General features: G+C 49.9%; 1 protein-coding gene across 2 annotated transcripts in view; it reads right to left on the bottom strand.

Moving 5' to 3' along the window:
- The window catches only part of TRAPPC11 (trafficking protein particle complex subunit 11), a 626,226-nt gene that overhangs the window by 405,116 nt on the left and 200,871 nt on the right, over positions 1-20,239 (bottom strand). For both annotated transcript variants that reach the window (XM_085641890.1, XM_085641891.1), the window contains exon 20: positions 14,900-15,087. In XM_085641890.1, the coding sequence (XP_085498016.1) occupies positions 14,900-15,087 (188 nt within the window). The remainder of the gene's footprint in view (positions 1-14,899; positions 15,088-20,239) is intronic.

Below are 20,239 nucleotides of genomic sequence, written 5' to 3'. Positions count from 1 at the left end.
GGCTGAAGGAGAGTCACTGCCTGCCGAGAACTACAGTAGAACTTTGGTGCAAAACCCTTCTGTCCTCTGCCTTCTATCGACATTCGCAACAGAGTGACTCGTCCTGCAAGCTGGAGAACTGCCAAAGTCTTGGGTAGCCTGCCAGTACTTCGAAAATCTCCTACAGTCTCCCTTGGAGAAGAGGAGCAACTACCCTGTTGTTCGCAGGCACCGATGAGCAACGTCCGGTCCATCGCCTTGCAGCTCCCCAGCCCGACCAACGCTGTAAATGATCAGGAGAAGGTACTCGTGCTCTGGAAGGTCAAATCTGTCTACCCACAGAGTAAAAAGACCCCATGCAGTATTAGTACCAACACCTGGGGTACAGGACGCCCTTCATCAAACACCAACAGTGAGAGACCAGTCCGGATTCTCACTGCACCAGGACCAAGCAGCTGTCGAGGGACTTCAGCATCACTGAGACCCACTTCAAGAGTGGCCCAGCTGCCTTGAATTTGCCCCTGACCACGAGGTGCATCTCTGTGCACCCAGCCCAACCAACCAAACCCCTCTGCTCCCAAACCCCCAGGTCCAGGTCCTGACAAACCCGCTGTGTCCCCGTGCTCAAAGACCCCTTGCAACTTGAGCCCCCGTTTGTGAGCCCTCAGACTTGCCCGCTAGTCCCCATGTGAAGCCTCTTTTCAGGTGGCCCCACTTCTCTGTAGCGCACCAGCTACCATCCTCACCAGCATCCTGCTCCTGGTAGAACCTGGGCAATTCCCAAAGAACTGCTGGTAGTACTTTGAACCTTTGCCCACTACTATTTCGATCCCACAAGGTGAATGCCTGAAACAGTCTGTACCTACCTTTATGTATCTTTGACATTTCCTTTCATAGGACTGCATTGTGCGTAAAGGTGCACAACTTTACCAGCTTTACTTACCTGTACGATTTGTTATTGAGAAAAGTACTTACCGATGAACAAAGTTCTTGGCTTTAAAACATATATAAAAAAAGTGTTCTTTTTCTAATTTTGTCTCCGATTTATTCTTTGAGCGTGTGTCTCATATATTGCCTCTGTGAGTACAACAAACGCTTAGCACTACCCTCTGATAAGCCTAACTGCTTGCCCACACTACCACAAAAGAGAGCGTTACCAATATTTACTTTAGACTCTGCAAACCAATTGGGGACCCACTAGACGCTCTGCACAGTGTACACTATATAGAGAGCCAGCTTCCTACAACATGGTTGTGAAAAGTACAACTGCGATTAAAAGCCCCTATGCCTAACTATGACTCCTTGTAGGAGGAAAGTCACCTTTGACTTCCATCTCGGTTGACTTACTAAGGATGTCCTGCTAGCCAACAGCAAACGCCATCTTAAATGGAGACATTTGGCAGCGAGAGATGGTGTTCTATCCTCTATTGAGAATTAAGTGCTAAGCATTTTAGCAAAACTCAAAGCTGCCGTGGGGCTCCCAGGGATAACCCACAAGATGTCCTCGAAATCCACTCAAGCTTTTTAAACCAGCTAATTGTCCACTTCTGTGTGCCCAACAACAATAGAAGAAGTGTGCAGAAAATCACGTACTGGTATAACGTTGAGGGCAGGAACTATAATCTAAACTCATAGTAGCAATAAAAAGTAAATACATTAATCAAACTAGAGCTTTGGAAAAAGCCTAGAATCATGCCCAACTATAAGCTATGCTGCATAGGGAAAAAAGGAGGAGTGACCTTCTAGCTTCTAGCCAGGAGAAAGATGTGACAAAATGTTGGTCACTTTGCACATGGTGAAGAGTTGATGCAACAGCCCAGCCTGCAAACTATAGTAGCCCCTAGTGTGGGCCAAATATTTCCAATCTTTGTATGACGATGGCCTGACAGATCGTACCAGAGATGGTGAGGTCTTTATCAACATAGACCAGTCAGACCTTATAATAACATTCGACCTACAGGACTTAGAGTTTGCCATAGGTGCTACAGCACAGCGGAAAGCCCCCAGACCAGATCGTATTCCCGGCGACATTTACCTTTCTGACAAAGTAAAGTGGGCTGAGTACATTATGCTCCTGAGCAATGTACAGGCAAAAGAGCCCCAATTCCCAAGTCCTGGAAAGGTGCTGGGGTGTTACCAATTTACAAAAAAAAGAGAACCACAACTTGCCATCATGCTACAAACCAATTAGTCTGAATGACTCGATACACAAGAGTTTTTTACCGGGCTGTTTTAGACAAAATTTGTGCACAAGTCGAAGAAGGGTAGATACTCTCTCCCTTCCAAGCAGGCGTCAGGGAAAAGACCAGCACTGTCTTCTGTTTCCTCCAATTATACCGTAAAACAGTGCTTATCAGCAAATGTCACCTATAGGCGACCTTTATCGACCTGAAGAACAAGTTACTTACCTTCGGTAACGATGTATCTGTAAGAAACATTAGTTAGTTAGATTCCTCACCTTAGAATAGAATATCCCCAGGCGTCAGGCTGGATCCGGAAAGATTTTTGTAGCAATACCCCTTGCGCGTCGCTAGGCGCCGTCTGCGGCTCCGCGTTCGTCGTTGGCGCTGTGTGCGCCGGAATGACGTCAGAGTACTTAGACGCCGCCCTCACGCGCTGACGTCCGTTCTTGTACATAGCTTTCCGCGCCAGGGACGCTGAGCCATGCAAGAGACAGACACTGGTTCCAAAAAATCTAGGGCCCTGAAAGGGAGAACCTTAACCCTAGATGTCGGTTCGCAGAACGGGGAGGCTGGGTGGGTCGGTGAGGAATCTAACTAACTAATGTTTCTTACAGATACATCGTTACCGAAGGTAAGTAACTTGTTCATCTGAAAGAAACACGTTAGTTAGATTCCTCACCTTAGAATAGATACCCCAGCAATACCAACCCCGGTGTTGGGTCTGCGAACCAAGATCACACCAGAAAGTCCTGGAGAACAGAACGGCCAAAGTGGCCATCCCTCCGGACGTGGCTGTCCAGGCAGTAATGTCTCGCAAAAGTGTGCAGCGAAGCACACGTCGCCGCCTGACAGATGTCTTGCAAGGGGACTCCCCGTCCCAGTTCAGTCGTGGCCGCTGTGGCCCGAGTAGAATGGGCCCGTAGCCCAACAGGAGGAACCTTTTTCGCCAAAGAATAGCAGGTCTTAATACACAACACGACCCACCGAGAGATGGTCCGCTTGTGGACAGCTTTACCCTTCTTAGCCCCTACGTATCCAACAAAAAGTTGGTCGTCCACCCGGAACCGTCTTGTGCGGTCCAAATAAAAGGATAGCGCACGTTTTGGGTCCAGACGGTGGAGCCTCTCTTCATCTTTTGAAGGATGCGGAGGCGGAAAGAAGGTGGGCAGCGTGACAGATTGCCTGATGTGAAAGGGAGTCACGACTTTAGGCAGGAAAGAAGGACGTGTCCGGAGGACAACTTTGTCCTGATTAACTGAAAGGAAGGGAGGCTTAGATGACAAAGCCTGGAGCTCACCCACCCGCCTAGCGGAGGTGATTGCTACCAAGAAAGCAGTTTTCAAAGTCAAAAGACGGATGGGACAGTTATGAAGGGGCTCAAAGGGAGCGCACATCAGAAAAGTGAGAACAAGGTTCAAGTCCCACTGAGGCATTACGAAAAGAACAGGAGGGTACATATGAGTAATGCCCTTGAGAAAGTGTGAAACAACAGGGGACTTGAAAAGAGAAGGCTGATCAGGAAGCCGTAGGAAAGCAGAGATAGCAGCAAGATAACCTTTCAAGGTGCCCAGAGCAGAGCCCTGCTGGGCCAAGGAAATAAGAAAGAGGAGAACCTCAGAAAGAGGGGCGGAAAGGGGATCCACAGCCTTCGCTGTGCACCATGCCACAAATTTGTTCCACCGGCAAGGGTATACCGTTTTCGTGGAGGGATGCCTGGCTGCCAGAATGACATCACAGACTTCAGGAGGCAAGTCAAATGGCATCAACTGCCGCCGCTCAATCTCCACGCATGTAGGTGGAGGCTGGACAGGTTCGGGTGGAGGACCGTCCCCTGCTGCTGCGACAGAAGATCCTCCTGAAGAGGCAGTCGTATCGGGGGATCGATGGACATACTGAGTAGCTCGGGATACCAGTACCTTCGTGCCCAATCCGGAGCCACCAAGATGACTTGGGCCCGGTCGCGCCTGATCTTCTTCAGCACTCTGGGCAGAAGTGGTATAGGCGGAAAGGCGTACGACAGACCGCAACTCCACTCGCGACGAAAAGTGTCTCCGAGCGAGCGCCGCCTTGGAAACTCCAACGCGCAGAACTGCTGACATTGCGCATTCTCTTTGGTGGCGAATAGATCTAACCAAGGCTCTCCCCACTGCAGAAAGAGACCTTGCGCCACGTCCGAGTTCAGACGCCATTCGTGATCCATCATGCACCGGCGGCTGAGTTCGTCCGCTCTGGCGTTCAGAGAGCCCGCCAGATGTTGAACCACTAGGTCGATGCCCTGGTGTTCCAGCCATGTCCAGAGGCGCAGGGCCTCCTGACAAAGGGTCCACGACCCCACCCCGCCCTGTTTGTTGCAATACCACATGGCGGTGGTGTTGTCTGTGAACACCTGCACGACACTTCCCCGGACAGAGGGAAGGAAGGCTTTCAGTGCAAGTCGGATCGCCCTCAGCTCCAAAAGATTGATATGGAGCCGAGTCTCCGCCGGAGACCAGAGTCCTCTGATCTCCGCCTCTCCCATATGGCCCCCCCATCCCAGGAGGGACACATCCGTCACTACCACGTGCTCCCGTTGGGGAAGGGAGAGGGATCTGCCGCTGACCCAATCGCGATTCGTGAGCCAACACTGCAGCTGTTTCGCAGTGCCCTCCGAGATCAAGAAGTGGTCGGACAGGTTGCCTCGATGCTGGACCCACTGAAACTTCAGGTCCCACTGCAGAGCCCGCATCGCCATCTGGCGTGAGGTACTAACAGGATGCAGGAGGCCATCAGCCCCAGAAGCCGCAGCACCAACCTGACCGAAATCCAGGAGAGAGGCCGGAAGATGGGAATCAGGGCTCAAATGTCCAGGACCCGCTGTTCCGGCGGATAGACCCGGAACTGCGCCGAATCGAGAACCGCCCCTATGAAAAGGAGCTTTTGGGAGGGACTCAGGTGCGACTTCGGCACATTGATGGAGAACCCCAGCGAATGCAGGAGGTCTGCCGTAGTCTGGAGGTGGGAGAAGACTTGCTGGGGCGAGCCCGCCTTCAACAGCCAGTCGTCGAGATAGGGGAAGACTGGGACCCCTGATCTGCGCAGATGAGCTGCGACCACCGCCATCACTTTCGTGAACACCCGAGGGGCACTGGTGAGGCCGAAGGGGAGCACGGTGAACTGAAAGTGCTCCTGACCCACCGTGAACCGCAGGTAACGCCGGTGGGCCGGCAGGACGGGGATGTGGAAATAAGCGTCCTGCAAGTCCAACGCTACCATCCAGTCTCCAGGGTCTAGGGCAGCAAGAACCTGAGCTAAAGTTAGCATCTTGAACCGTTCCTTCCGGAGGAAGGCGTTCACGCTTCTGAGATCCAAGATCGGGCGTAGGCCCCCTTTGCCCTTCTTGGGAACCAGAAAGTAGTGGGAATAGCAACCACGACCTACTTCTGGACCAGGAACGCGCTCGATGGCCTCTTTGGCCAAGAGGGCCGAAACCTCCTCCCGGAGAAGATGCAAATGATCCCCCGACATACGGTGGTTCTGCGGTGGCATGGCTGGAGGGGTCGTCTCGAAGGGGAGGGAGTAGCCCCTTCGGACGATTTGCAGCACCCACCTGTCCGAAGTGATGTAGCGCCAGTGGAGCAGGTGATGGCGAACTCTGCCCCCCACTGGCGTTGAATGGGCCTGAAAGCTCGGACTAGGAGGGTTTTGAGGCGGATGCTGCCGGGGTGGATGTGGACTGACCGGCACGTTGTCCTCCAGAACCGCCTCGGCGGAAACCACGTCCGCGACCGTGTGCAGGTTGGTTCTGCGGCCGGTGGCTGGGCGGACGTGAGGAGGCGCCCCTTCCTTGGCCACGAAAGAGAATTAAGTGCTAAGCATTTTAGCAAAACTCAAAGCTGCCGTGGGGCTCCCAGGGATAACCCACAAGATGTCCTCGAAATCCACTCAAGCTTTTTAAACCAGCTAATTGTCCACTTCTGTGTGCCCAACAACAATAGAAGAAGTGTGCAGAAAATCACGTACTGGTATAACGTTGAGGGCAGGAACTATAATCTAAACTCATAGTAGCAATAAAAAGTAAATACATTAATCAAACTAGAGCTTTGGAAAAAGCCTAGAATCATGCCCAACTATAAGCTATGCTGCATAGGGAAAAAAGGAGGAGTGACCTTCTAGCTTCTAGCCAGGAGAAAGATGTGACAAAATGTTGGTCACTTTGCACATGGTGAAGAGTTGATGCAACAGCCCAGCCTGCAAACTATAGTAGCCCCTAGTGTGGGCCAAATATTTCCAATCTTTGTATGACGATGGCCTGACAGATCGTACCAGAGATGGTGAGGTCTTTATCAACATAGACCAGTCAGACCTTATAATAACATTCGACCTACAGGACTTAGAGTTTGCCATAGGTGCTACAGCACAGCGGAAAGCCCCCAGACCAGATCGTATTCCCGGCGACATTTACCTTTCTGACAAAGTAAAGTGGGCTGAGTACATTATGCTCCTGAGCAATGTACAGGCAAAAGAGCCCCAATTCCCAAGTCCTGGAAAGGTGCTGGGGTGTTACCAATTTACAAAAAAAAGAGAACCACAACTTGTCATCATGCTACAAACCAATTAGTCTGAATGACTCGATACACAAGAGTTTTTTACCGGGCTGTTTTAGACAAAATTTGTGCACAAGTCGAAGAAGGGTAGATACTCTCTCCCTTCCAAGCAGGCGTCAGGGAAAAGACCAGCACTGTCTTCTGTTTCCTCCAATTATACCGTAAAACAGTGCTTATCAGCAAATGTCACCTATAGGCGACCTTTATCGACCTGAAGAACAAGTTACTTACCTTCGGTAACGATGTATCTGTAAGAAACATTAGTTAGTTAGATTCCTCACCTTAGAATAGAATATCCCCAGGCGTCAGGCTGGATCCGGAAAGATTTTTGTAGCAATACCCCTTGCGCGTCGCTAGGCGCCGTCTGCGGCTCCGCGTTAGTCGTTGGCGTTGTGCGCCGGAATGACGTCAGAGTACTTAGACGCCGCCCTCACGCGCTGACGTCCGTTCTTGTACATAGCTTCCGCGCCGGGGACGCTGAGCCATGCAAGAGACAGACACTGGTTCCAAAAAATCTAGGGCCCTGAAAGGGAGAACCTTAACCCTAGATGTCGGTTCGCAGAACGGGGAGGCTGGGTGGGTCGGTGAGGAATCTAACTAACTAATGTTTCTTACAGATACATCGTTACCGAAGGTAAGTAACTTGTTCATCTGAAAGAAACACGTTAGTTAGATTCCTCACCTTAGAATAGATACCCCAGCAATACCAACCCCGGTGTTGGGTCTGCGAACCAAGATCACACCAGAAAGTCCTGGAGAACAGAACGGCCAAAGTGGCCATCCCTCCGGACTTGGCTGTCCAGGCAGTAATGTCTCGCAAAAGTGTGCAGCGAAGCACACGTCGCCGCCTGACAGATGTCTTGCAAGGGGACTCCCCGTCCCAGTTCAGTCGTGGCCGCTGTGGCCCGAGTAGAATGGGCCCGTAGCCCAACAGGAGGAACCTTTTTCGCCAAAGAATAGCAGGTCTTAATACACAACACGACCCACCGAGAGATGGTCCGCTTGTGGACAGCTTTACCCTTCTTAGCCCCTACGTATCCAACAAAAAGTTGGTCGTCCACCCGGAACCGTCTTGTGCGGTCCAAATAAAAGGATAGCGCACGTTTTGGGTCCAGACGGTGGAGCCTCTCTTCATCTTTTGAAGGATGCGGAGGCGGAAAGAAGGTGGGCAGCGTGACAGATTGCCTGATGTGAAAGGGAGTCACGACTTTAGGCAGGAAAGAAGGACGTGTCCGGAGGACAACTTTGTCCTGATTAACTGAAAGGAAGGGAGGCTTAGATGACAAAGCCTGGAGCTCACCCACCCGCCTAGCGGAGGTGATTGCTACCAAGAAAGCAGTTTTCAAAGTCAAAAGACGGATGGGACAGTTATGAAGGGGCTCAAAGGGAGCGCACATCAGAAAAGTGAGAACAAGGTTCAAGTCCCACTGAGGCATTACGAAAAGAACAGGAGGGTACATATGAGTAATGCCCTTGAGAAAGTGTGAAACAACAGGGGACTTGAAAAGAGAAGGCTGATCAGGAAGCCGTAGGAAAGCAGAGATAGCAGCAAGATAACCTTTCAAGGTGCCCAGAGCAGAGCCCTGCTGGGCCAAGGAAATAAGAAAGAGGAGAACCTCAGAAAGAGGGGCGGAAAGGGGATCCACAGCCTTCGCTGTGCACCATGCCACAAATTTGTTCCACCGGCAAGGGTATACCGTTTTCGTGGAGGGATGCCTGGCTGCCAGAATGACATCACAGACTTCAGGAGGCAAGTCAAATGGCATCAACTGCCGCCGCTCAATCTCCACGCATGTAGGTGGAGGCTGGACAGGTTCGGGTGGAGGACCGTCCCCTGCTGCTGCGACAGAAGATCCTCCTGAAGAGGCAGTCGTATCGGGGGATCGATGGACATACTGAGTAGCTCGGGATACCAGTACCTTCGTGCCCAATCCGGAGCCACCAAGATGGCTTGGGCCCGGTCGCGCCTGATCTTCTTCAGCACTCTGGGCAGAAGTGGTATAGGCGGAAAGGCGTACGACAGACCGCAACTCCACTCGCGACGAAAAGCGTCTCCGAGCGAGCGCCGCCTTGGAAACTCCAACGCGCAGAACTGCTGACATTGCGCATTCTCTTTGGTGGCGAATAGATCTAACCAAGGCTCTCCCCACTGCAGAAAGAGACCTTGCGCCACGTCCGAGTTCAGACGCCATTCGTGATCCATCATGCACCGGCGGCTGAGTTCGTCCGCTCTGGCGTTCAGAGAGCCCGCCAGATGTTGAACCACTAGGTCGATGCCCTGGTGTTCCAGCCATGTCCAGAGGCGCAGGGCCTCCTGACAAAGGGTCCACGACCCCACCCCGCCCTGTTTGTTGCAATACCACATGGCGGTGGTGTTGTCTGTGAACACCTGCACGACACTTCCCCGGACAGAGGGAAGGAAGGCTTTCAGTGCAAGTCGGATCGCCCTCAGCTCCAAAAGATTGATATGGAGCCGAGTCTCCGCCGGAGACCAGAGTCCTCTGATCTCCGCCTCTCCCATATGGCCCCCCCATCCCAGGAGGGACACATCCGTCACTACCACGTGCTCCCGTTGGGGAAGGGAGAGGGATCTGCCGCTGACCCAATCGCGATTCGTGAGCCAACACTGCAGCTGTTTCGCAGTGCCCTCCGAGATCAAGAAGTGGTCGGACAGGTTGCCTCGATGCTGGACCCACTGAAACTTCAGGTCCCACTGCAGAGCCCGCATCGCCATCTGGCGTGAGGTACTAACAGGATGCAGGAGGCCATCAGCCCCAGAAGCCGCAGCACCAACCTGACCGAAATCCAGGAGAGAGGCCGGAAGATGGGAATCAGGGCTCAAATGTCCAGGACCCGCTGTTCCGGCGGATAGACCCGGAACTGCGCCGAATCGAGAACCGCCCCTATGAAAAGGAGCTTTTGGGAGGGACTCAGGTGCGACTTCGGCACATTGATGGAGAACCCCAGCGAATGCAGGAGGTCTGCCGTAGTCTGGAGGTGGGAGAAGACTTGCTGGGGCGAGCCCGCCTTCAACAGCCAGTCGTCGAGATAGGGGAAGACTGGGACCCCTGATCTGCGCAGATGAGCTGCGACCACCGCCATCACTTTCGTGAACACCCGAGGGGCACTGGTGAGGCCGAAGGGGAGCACAGTGAACTGAAAGTGCTCCTGACCCACCGTGAACCGCAGGTAACGCCGGTGGGCCGGCAGGACGGGGATGTGGAAATAAGCGTCCTGCAAGTCCAACGCTACCATCCAGTCTCCAGGGTCTAGGGCAGCAAGAACCTGAGCTAAAGTTAGCATCTTGAACCGTTCCTTCCGGAGGAAGGCGTTCACGCTTCTGAGATCCAAGATCGGGCGTAGGCCCCCTTTGCCCTTCTTGGGAACCAGAAAGTAGTGGGAATAGCAACCACGACCTACTTCTGGACCAGGAACGCGCTCGATGGCCTCTTTGGCCAAGAGGGCCGAAACCTCCTCCCGGAGAAGATGCAAATGATCCCCCGACATACGGTGGTTCTGCGGTGGCATGGCTGGAGGGGTCGTCTCGAAGGGGAGGGAGTAGCCCCTTCGGACGATTTGCAGCACCCACCTGTCCGAAGTGATGTAGCGCCAGTGGAGCAGGTGATGGCGAACTCTGCCCCCCACTGGCGTTGAATGGGCCTGAAAGCTCGGACTAGGAGGGTTTTGAGGCGGATGCTGCCGGGGTGGATGTGGACTGACCGGCACGTTGTCCTCCAGAACCGCCTCGGCGGAAACCACGTCCGCGACCGCGTGCAGGTTGGTTCTGCGGCCGGTGGCTGGGCGGACGTGAGGAGGCGCCCCTTCCTTGGCCACGAAAGGGGCGAAAGGCGGAAGTTTGCGGCCGCGGGCCGAAAGACCCAAGGACTTGGCCGTGGCCCGGGAGTCCTTGAACCGGGCCAGCGCACTGTCCGCCTTCTCGCCAAAAAGGCGAGTTCCATCGAAGGGCATGTCCATGAGGGAGCTTTGGACATCCCCTGAAAACGAGATGGACCTCAGCCAGGCGTGACGCAGAAGTGCCACCGTGGTGGAAATCGCCCAACCCAGCGAGTCCGTGGTGTCTAGTCCACATCTAATGGCGTGCCGCGCTGCATCTCGCCCGTTAGCAAGTGCTTGGGTGAGTCGCTCCCGGGCCTCCTCCGGGCACAAGGGCAGCACGTCCTCCACCGTATCCCACAGCGAGTGGGAATAACGGTCCAAAAGGCAAGCGGTATTTAAAGACCGCAGTCCCAAACTCAGGGACGAGAACAGTTTCTTGCCAAACTGCTCCAACCTCTTGGATTACCTATCCGGAGGAGCGGACGGGAAGGAGGATTGGGAGGTTGAGGCCTGGATAACCAGGCTCTCGGGGTGGGGTGGTGGGAGAGGAATGTGGGGTTGCCCGGAGCAGGGTGGTGGCACCGGGCAACGTTCCTGTCCACAGGAGGGACTGTGGAGGGCTTGGACCAAGTGCCCTGGAGAACGTCAATGAGGGCCTCATTAAACTGCAGCAGAGGCTCAGTGGAGCTTGCTGTCGGGTGAAGGACCTCAGTGAGGACGTTAGTCCTCACAGCCACAGCAGGCAACTCGAGCCCTAGGGCTTCGGCCGCCTTGCGCAGCACCACAGAAAAGGCTGCACCTTCCTCCGAGGCCAGAGTCGGAGGAGAGATGAATCCAGCTTCTGGAGAGGTATCCAAACCGCTGGCGTCCCCCAATTCCTCTGCCCAGTCCTGAGACAATTGGGCCTGTTCGGCCAGAGGGTCCTGAGACCCCTCCCAGTCGCCCTCATCATCCGATTCCTGGTAGACAGGAGGAATGATCGGAGCCGGACAGTGGATGAAGCGGTCACCCAGCGGCGCCGGGAAAGGTGTCGGACGGCGCCGTAGCGGCGCCGGGTCCAGAATAGGGCTAAACTGAGGCTCGACGCTTTGCAGGGATGGCGTCGGGGGCGGAACCGGTGTCGGCGCCGGCGGAGGAGGCGTCGTGAGGTCGACCGGCGCCGGCAGAGATCCAGGCCTGGATCCCTCGGGGACCTGCGGCGTCGGGGCCGGAGCCCTCGACGGCGCCGGGGCCGGAGCCGCCGGCACGCGAGGTCGCCCAGTCAACCCTGCGGGGCCCGAAGGCGCGCCAGCAGGCATCGACGGCGGAGCCAGATTTCTCATGGCCGAGAGCACAGTGGAGCACTGACCTCCGCCGGAGTCGTGTCAGTCCCAGGGACCGGAGGGTATGGGGACGAGCGCGGCTCCTGCGGTTCCGACGGAGCCACGGGGGTGGAACCATCCGGACCCTCGGCCGGGTCGCGCGACCTGCGAAGGGAGTCCGAAGAGCGAGGACACCGCTTGGACTTCTTAGAATGTTTGGAGTGACGGGACTTACCCGAAGATCCCGACAAGCGATGTCGATGGCTGCGGCTCCGTGAACGATCCTTGGACCTCCTCCTGGACCGGGACCGAGAGCGACGCGGAGCCGAGTGTCGAAGCTCGAGCAGCTTACGGGACCGCTCCCGCCTAGCCTTCGACGTCAAGGCCTGACACTCGGGGCACGACTCCGCGTCATGGTCGGCCCCCAGGCAGTACAGGCACCGGCGATGGTGATCCGTTGCCGACATCAGTCGGTGACAGGCGTCACAATGCTTGAATCCAGGCATCCTACCGCCGGCACCAGATGTCGAGTCGAGTAACCAAAAGAGGTCAAAAAGTTAGTCAAAAAGTGACTAGGGGTAAGCTCTTCCCGGATCGGCGCTTACTGGCGCGGAAAAAAGAAGAACTGACGTCAGCGCGCGAGGGCGGCGTCTAAGTACTCCGACAACGTCAATCCGGCGCACGACGCCAACGACGGACGCGGAGCCACAGACGACGCCTAGCGACGCGCAAGGGGTATTGCTACAAAACTCTTTCCGGATCCAGCCTGACGCCTGGGGATATTCTATTCTAAGGTGAGGAATCTAACTAACGTGTTTCTTTCAGATGTCTGCTTTTGATCTGGTTTCTCAGTAAAAGCTGTAAGTAAATTGGTTTTGAATTCAATAATTGGCAGTTTTAAGTCCAAATCCTCTGCTCTGCATCTAAAAATCTTGGAAAGGAGGCACTCTTATGTTGGTGGTCTCGTGGGAGAACAAAGCCAAGTGTTTGGGGAAGTGACCCACTGGTCGTCTGCAAATCCAGATACAAATTGCCATCATTACATTGGGGAAAATACTTTCTTTCATCACCACTGTCATCCCCAAAGGCTGGGTGGCTCTTATAAGAGTCAGAACCGAAAAGTTGTTGAATCGCTGGGATGGGGGCTCTGAGAGATAGGCATGGTTCAGTCTGAGTCGGCATGAACTGTGGCCAGCTGCATCAGTACTGCATCGAGACACTACCCTCGTCAGGGCTAAGATGAATCTGGCTCACAGTCGGAGTAGACCATAGAAATGGAATCATCCTCTGGCACTTGTGGCGCAGCATCTATGTCGCAAGAATTGGCACAAATTTTAGTGCCGGACTGGAGGTCAGCTCCAACGCAAAACATAACCCAGGCGGATTCTTGAGGCACGGATGGAACAGAGGGCAGACCCGCAGGTGGCATCCTAACTGGAGTCTTCTACAGATCCTTGGAGTCCAATAGCATGTCAGAGGAAGCTGGCAGGGTACTGCCAATTTGCAACCCCGTCTCTCTAAATGCCTCGGTGCAGCATACAGCTTCACATCGAGTTCCTGAATTGCTATTGGATTCATTGCATCACTTGGACTTGTGCACCGAACCAGAGGCAGACCTCATTGGTATCAGTTACAGGCATCTGTTTGTCATAGTCCTTACAAGGCTTAAACCTTGAAGTTTTAGGAGGGGAGTTTGTTCCCTTGCACATGGGAATTCGATCAGTGTGCAAAGGCGTAGAAAGAAAGGGACGGACGTCAGCGTGCAGTGGTGGAGTTTATGCGGCTCCGTTCATCACTTCTGTGACAGAATTAAGTCGAAGCCACCCACCCACGGGCAGGAGCAATGTTGTTTAAATATTTCAGATCCAGTCTGGTACCTGGATACCTAAAGATAAGGAATCTGCGGTTAAAAGTATCCATCAGAAGCGATCATATTTCTTCAGGCCCTGAATGACACGTGTGGAAGTGAATATTACATATACTCCCATGAAAGAAAAAGCCTGCAGTATAGCAAGAATATGGATTACTCTTTCAGCAACTGAAAGAGGAGCAGAAAAAAGGGCTTGTAGAAATTTTTCAATTCGATGTGAAAATAAAATAGTCTCTTGGTACAAAGAGGGAAGTGTTCTCAAAAACAATGTTATGGAGAGTTTCACAAGGATAAAGCTGTTCACGCAAATCTACCTGTAGTTCACTCGCTCTGTGCGCAGAGCTGACAAACAGCAGGATCATCTCGATCAGAGGATAGAAGCATTTAAAAGGATTTAGAAGCCCACATTGAAAGGATGAAATATGAGGTCCAAACTGGAGAACATCTCTTCACTGTGGGATAATAGAGGGGGAGTTCAGCGAAATAATACACCTTATTACAACTCACAAGCATGCATATACCGATCCTTGTGCTTTCATTGCTTTAGGTACCTAAGGGGTGACTTGCTGTTTAGACAAGGGGCAACCAAATTGCTGGGGTGGCAGAAGCTCTAACAGGCTTCTCACAAACGATGGACCAAACTTCTCCACTATATCAGCAGCAAATTATTTCCTAAACGGCTGCTGCTGATATCATGGCAGACGAGTTAACAACTTTTTGAGCAACTTCAAAGCTGTGGTGCTCATTCATATAATCATAAACTTGCTTACATTGAAGGATAGGGTAATATTCTGAACCTGAAGGTGGAATATCTTCAGCTAGGTGACTCCCCACTGCTAATGTGAATATACTACATTGAAAAAACAAAGGCTCAATTAAATTGCCTCCACTTTTACAAGTGGGTTCCTATTTTCCACTGACACAAAATGTATGAAATCCGACATATTCTCCAAAAATCACTTAATATGCCGCCAAACTATACATTTTTGATGCATGCAAGCAAAGTGTCTTAGCATTTCCAAAAAGTATAATAAAAGTGGAAAACCCCCATTTCTATGGTAAGTCTAGTGTAACTTCACACACAAATACACACTTCTTCCACGATATATACAATCAAAAATCTATATTTTTTTTACGACCACTCACATTGTACTTGCTTGAATGGTTATACTGTCCCAAAACACTTCGTTGTCAGGGAGTTTGGGTCGCCGTTTGAAGGAACGAGCGGCCTGCAGTGCTTCTTGCGGTGATGCAGCATCTCCACCTCCACCTCTCCAGTTCAGAATCACACACCTGCCCGTCTCACTGCCCAGAATGAGATCTACCGAGGTGATCTGCAACAAACATTTACTGTAAATAGCCTAGTGACTACTTTGATTTAATTTAAAAATGTAGCTAGGTGACTACACAAAAATGGATCTCCTTTCGTTGGAGTACAAAGTTGTAATTATGCTGTATTGTAATATATTGTATTGTAGTTACTGAAGTGCATTTGTAGAATGGTTGTATTACGCCACTGGACAGCTAGGCAGAGTTCATCTGTAATGTTTTGATATTGTGTGTAAGGATTAAAGGTGTACTAAGATTCTTTTCTCACTGCACACACACAAGTGTGAATTTTAAGCAAAATGGAGTAAGAGATGAGGCGATCCAGTAGCAACCACTATTCAATGGAAATATAGAAAAGGAGTGCAGTGTGTCAGATGTGGACAGTGTTGTTTGCATAGTAGAAACTGTGCAGTGTTGGTACAAGCATGTAGCTTTAATTAATGCAGTGTAGGAGCCTGTCACCACAATTCTACATTGTTTCACGTCTACATTTCTAACGAACCAGAAGCATATCTTCCAGAACCCAGTTGAAAAATGGTTCCACTACTTAATGTTATCCTAGAATAGCATAAGTAGAAGAAGAAAACCAAGTAACTATACAGGGGATGCACTCATGTACCCATTTCACATAGCCCAGTTAATATAAACATTGTGGATAAATAGTCCATTCATCCTTGCAATAATTACAGTTTATACCATACCGGATAAAGATATACGAAGCACCCAGAGGTGAAAGGATTAACAACAATAATCTATAGCTTGCCCTAGCCTTTGTCTTTGGGTGACGGTCAGGCAACCTGATGGCGATATGAAAAGGCAGGGCTATGTCTGAAGATAGTCGGTAGGGTACATATAGCAAAAGTTAAGATGTAGCCAAGTAGGGAAAAAGAGAAGAGGAATTAAGGACCCACAAGCAAAGTACTGAAATAGCCCAATTTGGTGAGGATCAATGAAGTGATCAGTTCTCTGGCCATGTGGAAATGGATATTTGGGCGGCACTTTATTATATTTAAAACGTAATAGCTGGATGATGTGGTGGTAAAAAAGTATTTCAATCACAGAGGGGTTGACCAGTATCATAAGGTTTCTTGCAGCGGAAACAAGCCAGTGCTAGGGAGAAAGTAGATTCTGTTCGGTAAGAAGGCAAGGGTGGAGGTGTTTTGAAAGAGTTCAGCATGAGTGAGTAAGGAGCCATTCAGAGAAGAACTGCCCAGAGGTATTTAGGTATTTGTGGCTGGAGGTAAAGTGTGAGGGATGAAAAGTGAGAATCAGACTTGGGTGTCCTTTGAGTACATCATATAATAGTAAATACTGAGGACTCCTTTCCATTTTCATGAAAAAAGACAGGTTTTCAATGTACAACAATGCATGGCTATCAGTTAACCATGGTTTTGACCTTGATTTTTATTGGGCTGGGGCTCCTTATCATAAAACAGTATATAAATAATTCTATACATGTCTACTGCGAAATATGCAACACGTTTGCAAAATGTTAATTGTATTTAAATTTGAGAAATATGAAGTTGCTAAGAGTTGATGACTGTTAATGTACACCCACAAACAGTTATAAGACAATACCAGTTTATTTACTAACACTAAGTATGTATGGGTTGCATATAGCATGGGCCTGCTATAGGAGAATATTTAATGGGATAGAACATGAATGGCGGGGAGTTCCCCATCTGCACAGCTTAGGGAGGTCATCCACAATTCAGGAGGAATGCACACTGTGCCCAAGCTGACTTTTAAACGTAATCCATCAGGTATTGTGGCTTTCTGAGATTTCATATTTCCAGGAGGATCTCTTTAATACTGGATTTGCTGTTCATCTCTAAATTAAAGTAGAGCGGAAAGACACAAACAAATATAAACTGTTTGGTCCAGGAACACAGACCCTCCAGGAGAAAGACCAGAATACGGTCTTCAGTTTTCTAGTTAAATGCTCTTGTCTGAAATGATGTACTCTATAGACCGCACCTCCTCACCCTCATTTCATTCGATGTTTATGAAAGGGACATTGTAGTTCAAAGAGGTTAATACCTTCTTCATCATGCTGGTATCTTCTCATATGTGCCCTACATGGCCCATTGTAAGTTGAAATATTTGCAAATACTGGCAATGAAAAAACTGGTCTCAGAAAAGAAGGAGCTACTGTTTAGAAAATGGCAAGATTAATAAAGCAAATAATCGGAGAAGAATGGATTACTTGTACCTGAATAACCAGGGTTCAGTGCACTTTCCGTCTATCAGTAAAAAACCCTCATTCACGTGAACAGGTCGTAGGGCGGTGTATCTTGATTCTCCGCCTTTTTTAATCAACGTGATAGCATCATCATTGGGTTTCTTTTTCTGCTTCCTCCACTTGGAGGGACCACTGGTTAGTACAGTAGCGATCAGATATAAAAAATGTGAATGTGCTCTGTGCGGGGTGATCAGTGAGTTTAAAAAGGAAAACCTCTCATTACCTAAACTGTACCTTTATTCAGAAAGGTAGTCGAGGTAAGTAAAAACAGTGAGGTGCGTATGAAGACGTATTATTAGTCTAACGCACTCGTTTGTCCATATATGAGGTCGACATGTTTCGGCCCTTAGAGTTTGCCCATGTGGGTCAGGGGGCCTTCTTCAGGACCTAAGAGGGTGTAGGATGTGTAATGTCACAGCCTAAGTGAATGTATTGTCGTATTGTTCGACCAAGGTCTCAGAGTACCTATGAATATATAAATACAAAAGGAAGAAACAAGCAAATGGTGCGTTACATTTGATGTATAATTGTCTGTACACAAACACACAACCCTAAGTCAGAAAAAGGCTAATGTGAATATGAAATGAACGGAAAATATTTAATTTTAACCAGATAAAAATTGTATATATACCACAAATAACCACAAAGGAAACTGTAGATTTTTCTAAGACAAATCAATCTGCCTTCAAGCATATACACCTCTACCATACACATCACTGATCATCTATGAATTTGCTCTATGTTATTTAGGAATGTCCAGTGACTGTAGGTTGTGCCACAGTAATTCGTCGAAGCGTTTTGGTGGCATTTATTATAAGTTCCACCTTCGTCAGGACTATGATAGATATAAACCTTCCATGGATTAAAAACAAAATATGTTCACAACATTTGCCAGGAATATATTCAGAACAGACCGCTGGGAACCCGCTTCTCCAAACAAAGTCCAGGGCCTTTATATCTCTTATCAGAATGACTAGAGGGGTAAATAAAAATAGATCACTCCACAGGACAGGAAAACAAGCTCTCTTTTCAGGGTTCTTTTATATGCCACTTGTCATAGGCATGATTCCATCTAAGTCAAAAGCTTCGTAGTGAGGCACGTCCATAAATTCTGTATGGATTAATTTATATTGGAATTACACTAATAATAATATGGCCCAATCCTTGCAACAGGCTTTTGTCTCACACTAATGTTTTATAATCCTTATGTATGCTTCTGGTGATTAACCAATTCCTACCCTCGATTCGTACCAAAGTAATATTGGTCACCTTCACCCAGTTTGTTTGAGTAAATGCTGGACAATGTTTATCTGATGGCAATTCTATAGTTCTCTAGTCATTTGGTATTTAAGTTAGCTTTTTCCTGACTTGGGGTTGTATCTGTGTGTATTGCAAGGCACAGTGACTGTGTAATATAGGTGATTATACTTCTGTAACACACACTGAGGGAAGTGTGTATCCTTGCTACATAGCCAGGTTTTGGTGTACGATAGTGGATAATGACAATTAAGAGTTGTGAAATATATGATGAACATTTATTACAACGGAGTGTTTTAATAGCAAAATGTCTCATTCACTAACTGACCAGCAATCTCCCGCTCACTGAAGGACCGAGGTGCACTGGCACAGCAGAGCGTGGGTACATGTACTCAAATAATATGGAATGCAGCAGGTCAAGATTAATGTGCAGTGTCAAGGGGTCAGAAGGTGGTTTGAGTGTCATTCTGTATTTTTTGAAGACTCGTACTAAGGTTTATTCACATAGCTGTGCTGCAGTCGAGCTGGCTCTCCACTGGAGAGGATAGGCCTCTGCACTCCACCTCCCCCAGATGACAAGCCCAACCAAGCAATAATATAAATGTCACCAATTTAAGCTCTGGGAGGAGAAGGGACAATAGTCTGCTGCAAGACAGACTGTGACCAGTCAGACCCCAGTGCAGATTGCAGGCAGTCTCCTCAGAGACTTGGATAGTGTTGGAAAGGCTGTCTTGATGTTGGATCCACTCGGTCTTCAAGTTCTACTATAGGAACTCATGAGTAGTGTCACCTGGCATAGCTGAAAAGAAGGGGGTGCACGAGGCAAAGAGGTCTCACAGCTACTCTCACCTGGATCCAGGAGTGAGCCTGAATCGTCAGGATCATAGCCTGAATGTCGTGGACACAATGCAGCGGAAGAAAAGCTTTGAACTCAACTGTATCCAGAATGCCCGCAATGAATGGAAGCCTTAAGTGATGGAATTATGGTGGGACTTTGGCTCATTCATAGTGAACCCCAGCAATGTTAGGAGTGCCGCCCTTGTCTGGAGGTGGTCCACAACTGCCTGTGGTGAGTCTGCTTTCAAAAGCCAATCAACGAGTTACAGAAATACAGGAACTCCTGATCTTCAAAGATGGGCAGAGACAATCGCCATCACTTTCATGAACACCCGAAGGGGAGTACAGAAAACTGGAAATGCTCTTGGACCACGTTGAATCACAGGTAACACCTGTGGGTCTGCAGGATTGGTATATGAAAAGAAGTGTCCCACAAGTCCAAGGACACCATGCAGTCTCCCGGGTCCAGAGCTAAACCAGTGTGAGCATTTTAAATTTGCTCTTCCGTAGGAAGAGATTTAAGGGGCGGACGTCCAAGATAGGCCTGAGGTCCAATTCCTTTTGTCGAGAGGAGAAGTAGTGGGAATAAAAATTCCTTCCTACCTCCGAGTACAGCACTCTAACTATTGCAGCTTTGGAAAATAACAGGCTTATCTCCTGTAGCAGGATGGCCAGATGTTCTTCTGAAACACTTCTGGTGCAGAAGGATATATTGGGAGTGGGTGGGGGTACGTGGGGGTCTGGGGAGGAGAGAAAACCTGAGGGGAAGTGCTGGATCCTGCCCTCATTCCACTGAGAGCAAACTAAAGCAGACTGTTAGC

This window comes from Triturus cristatus, chromosome 2_2 (assembly GCF_964204655.1).
Source record: "Triturus cristatus chromosome 2_2, aTriCri1.1, whole genome shotgun sequence".
Taxonomy (NCBI): Eukaryota; Metazoa; Chordata; class Amphibia; order Caudata; family Salamandridae; genus Triturus; species Triturus cristatus.
The sequence above is the reverse complement of the archived record's forward strand: the minus strand, read 5'-3'. Positions and strand labels throughout refer to the sequence as shown.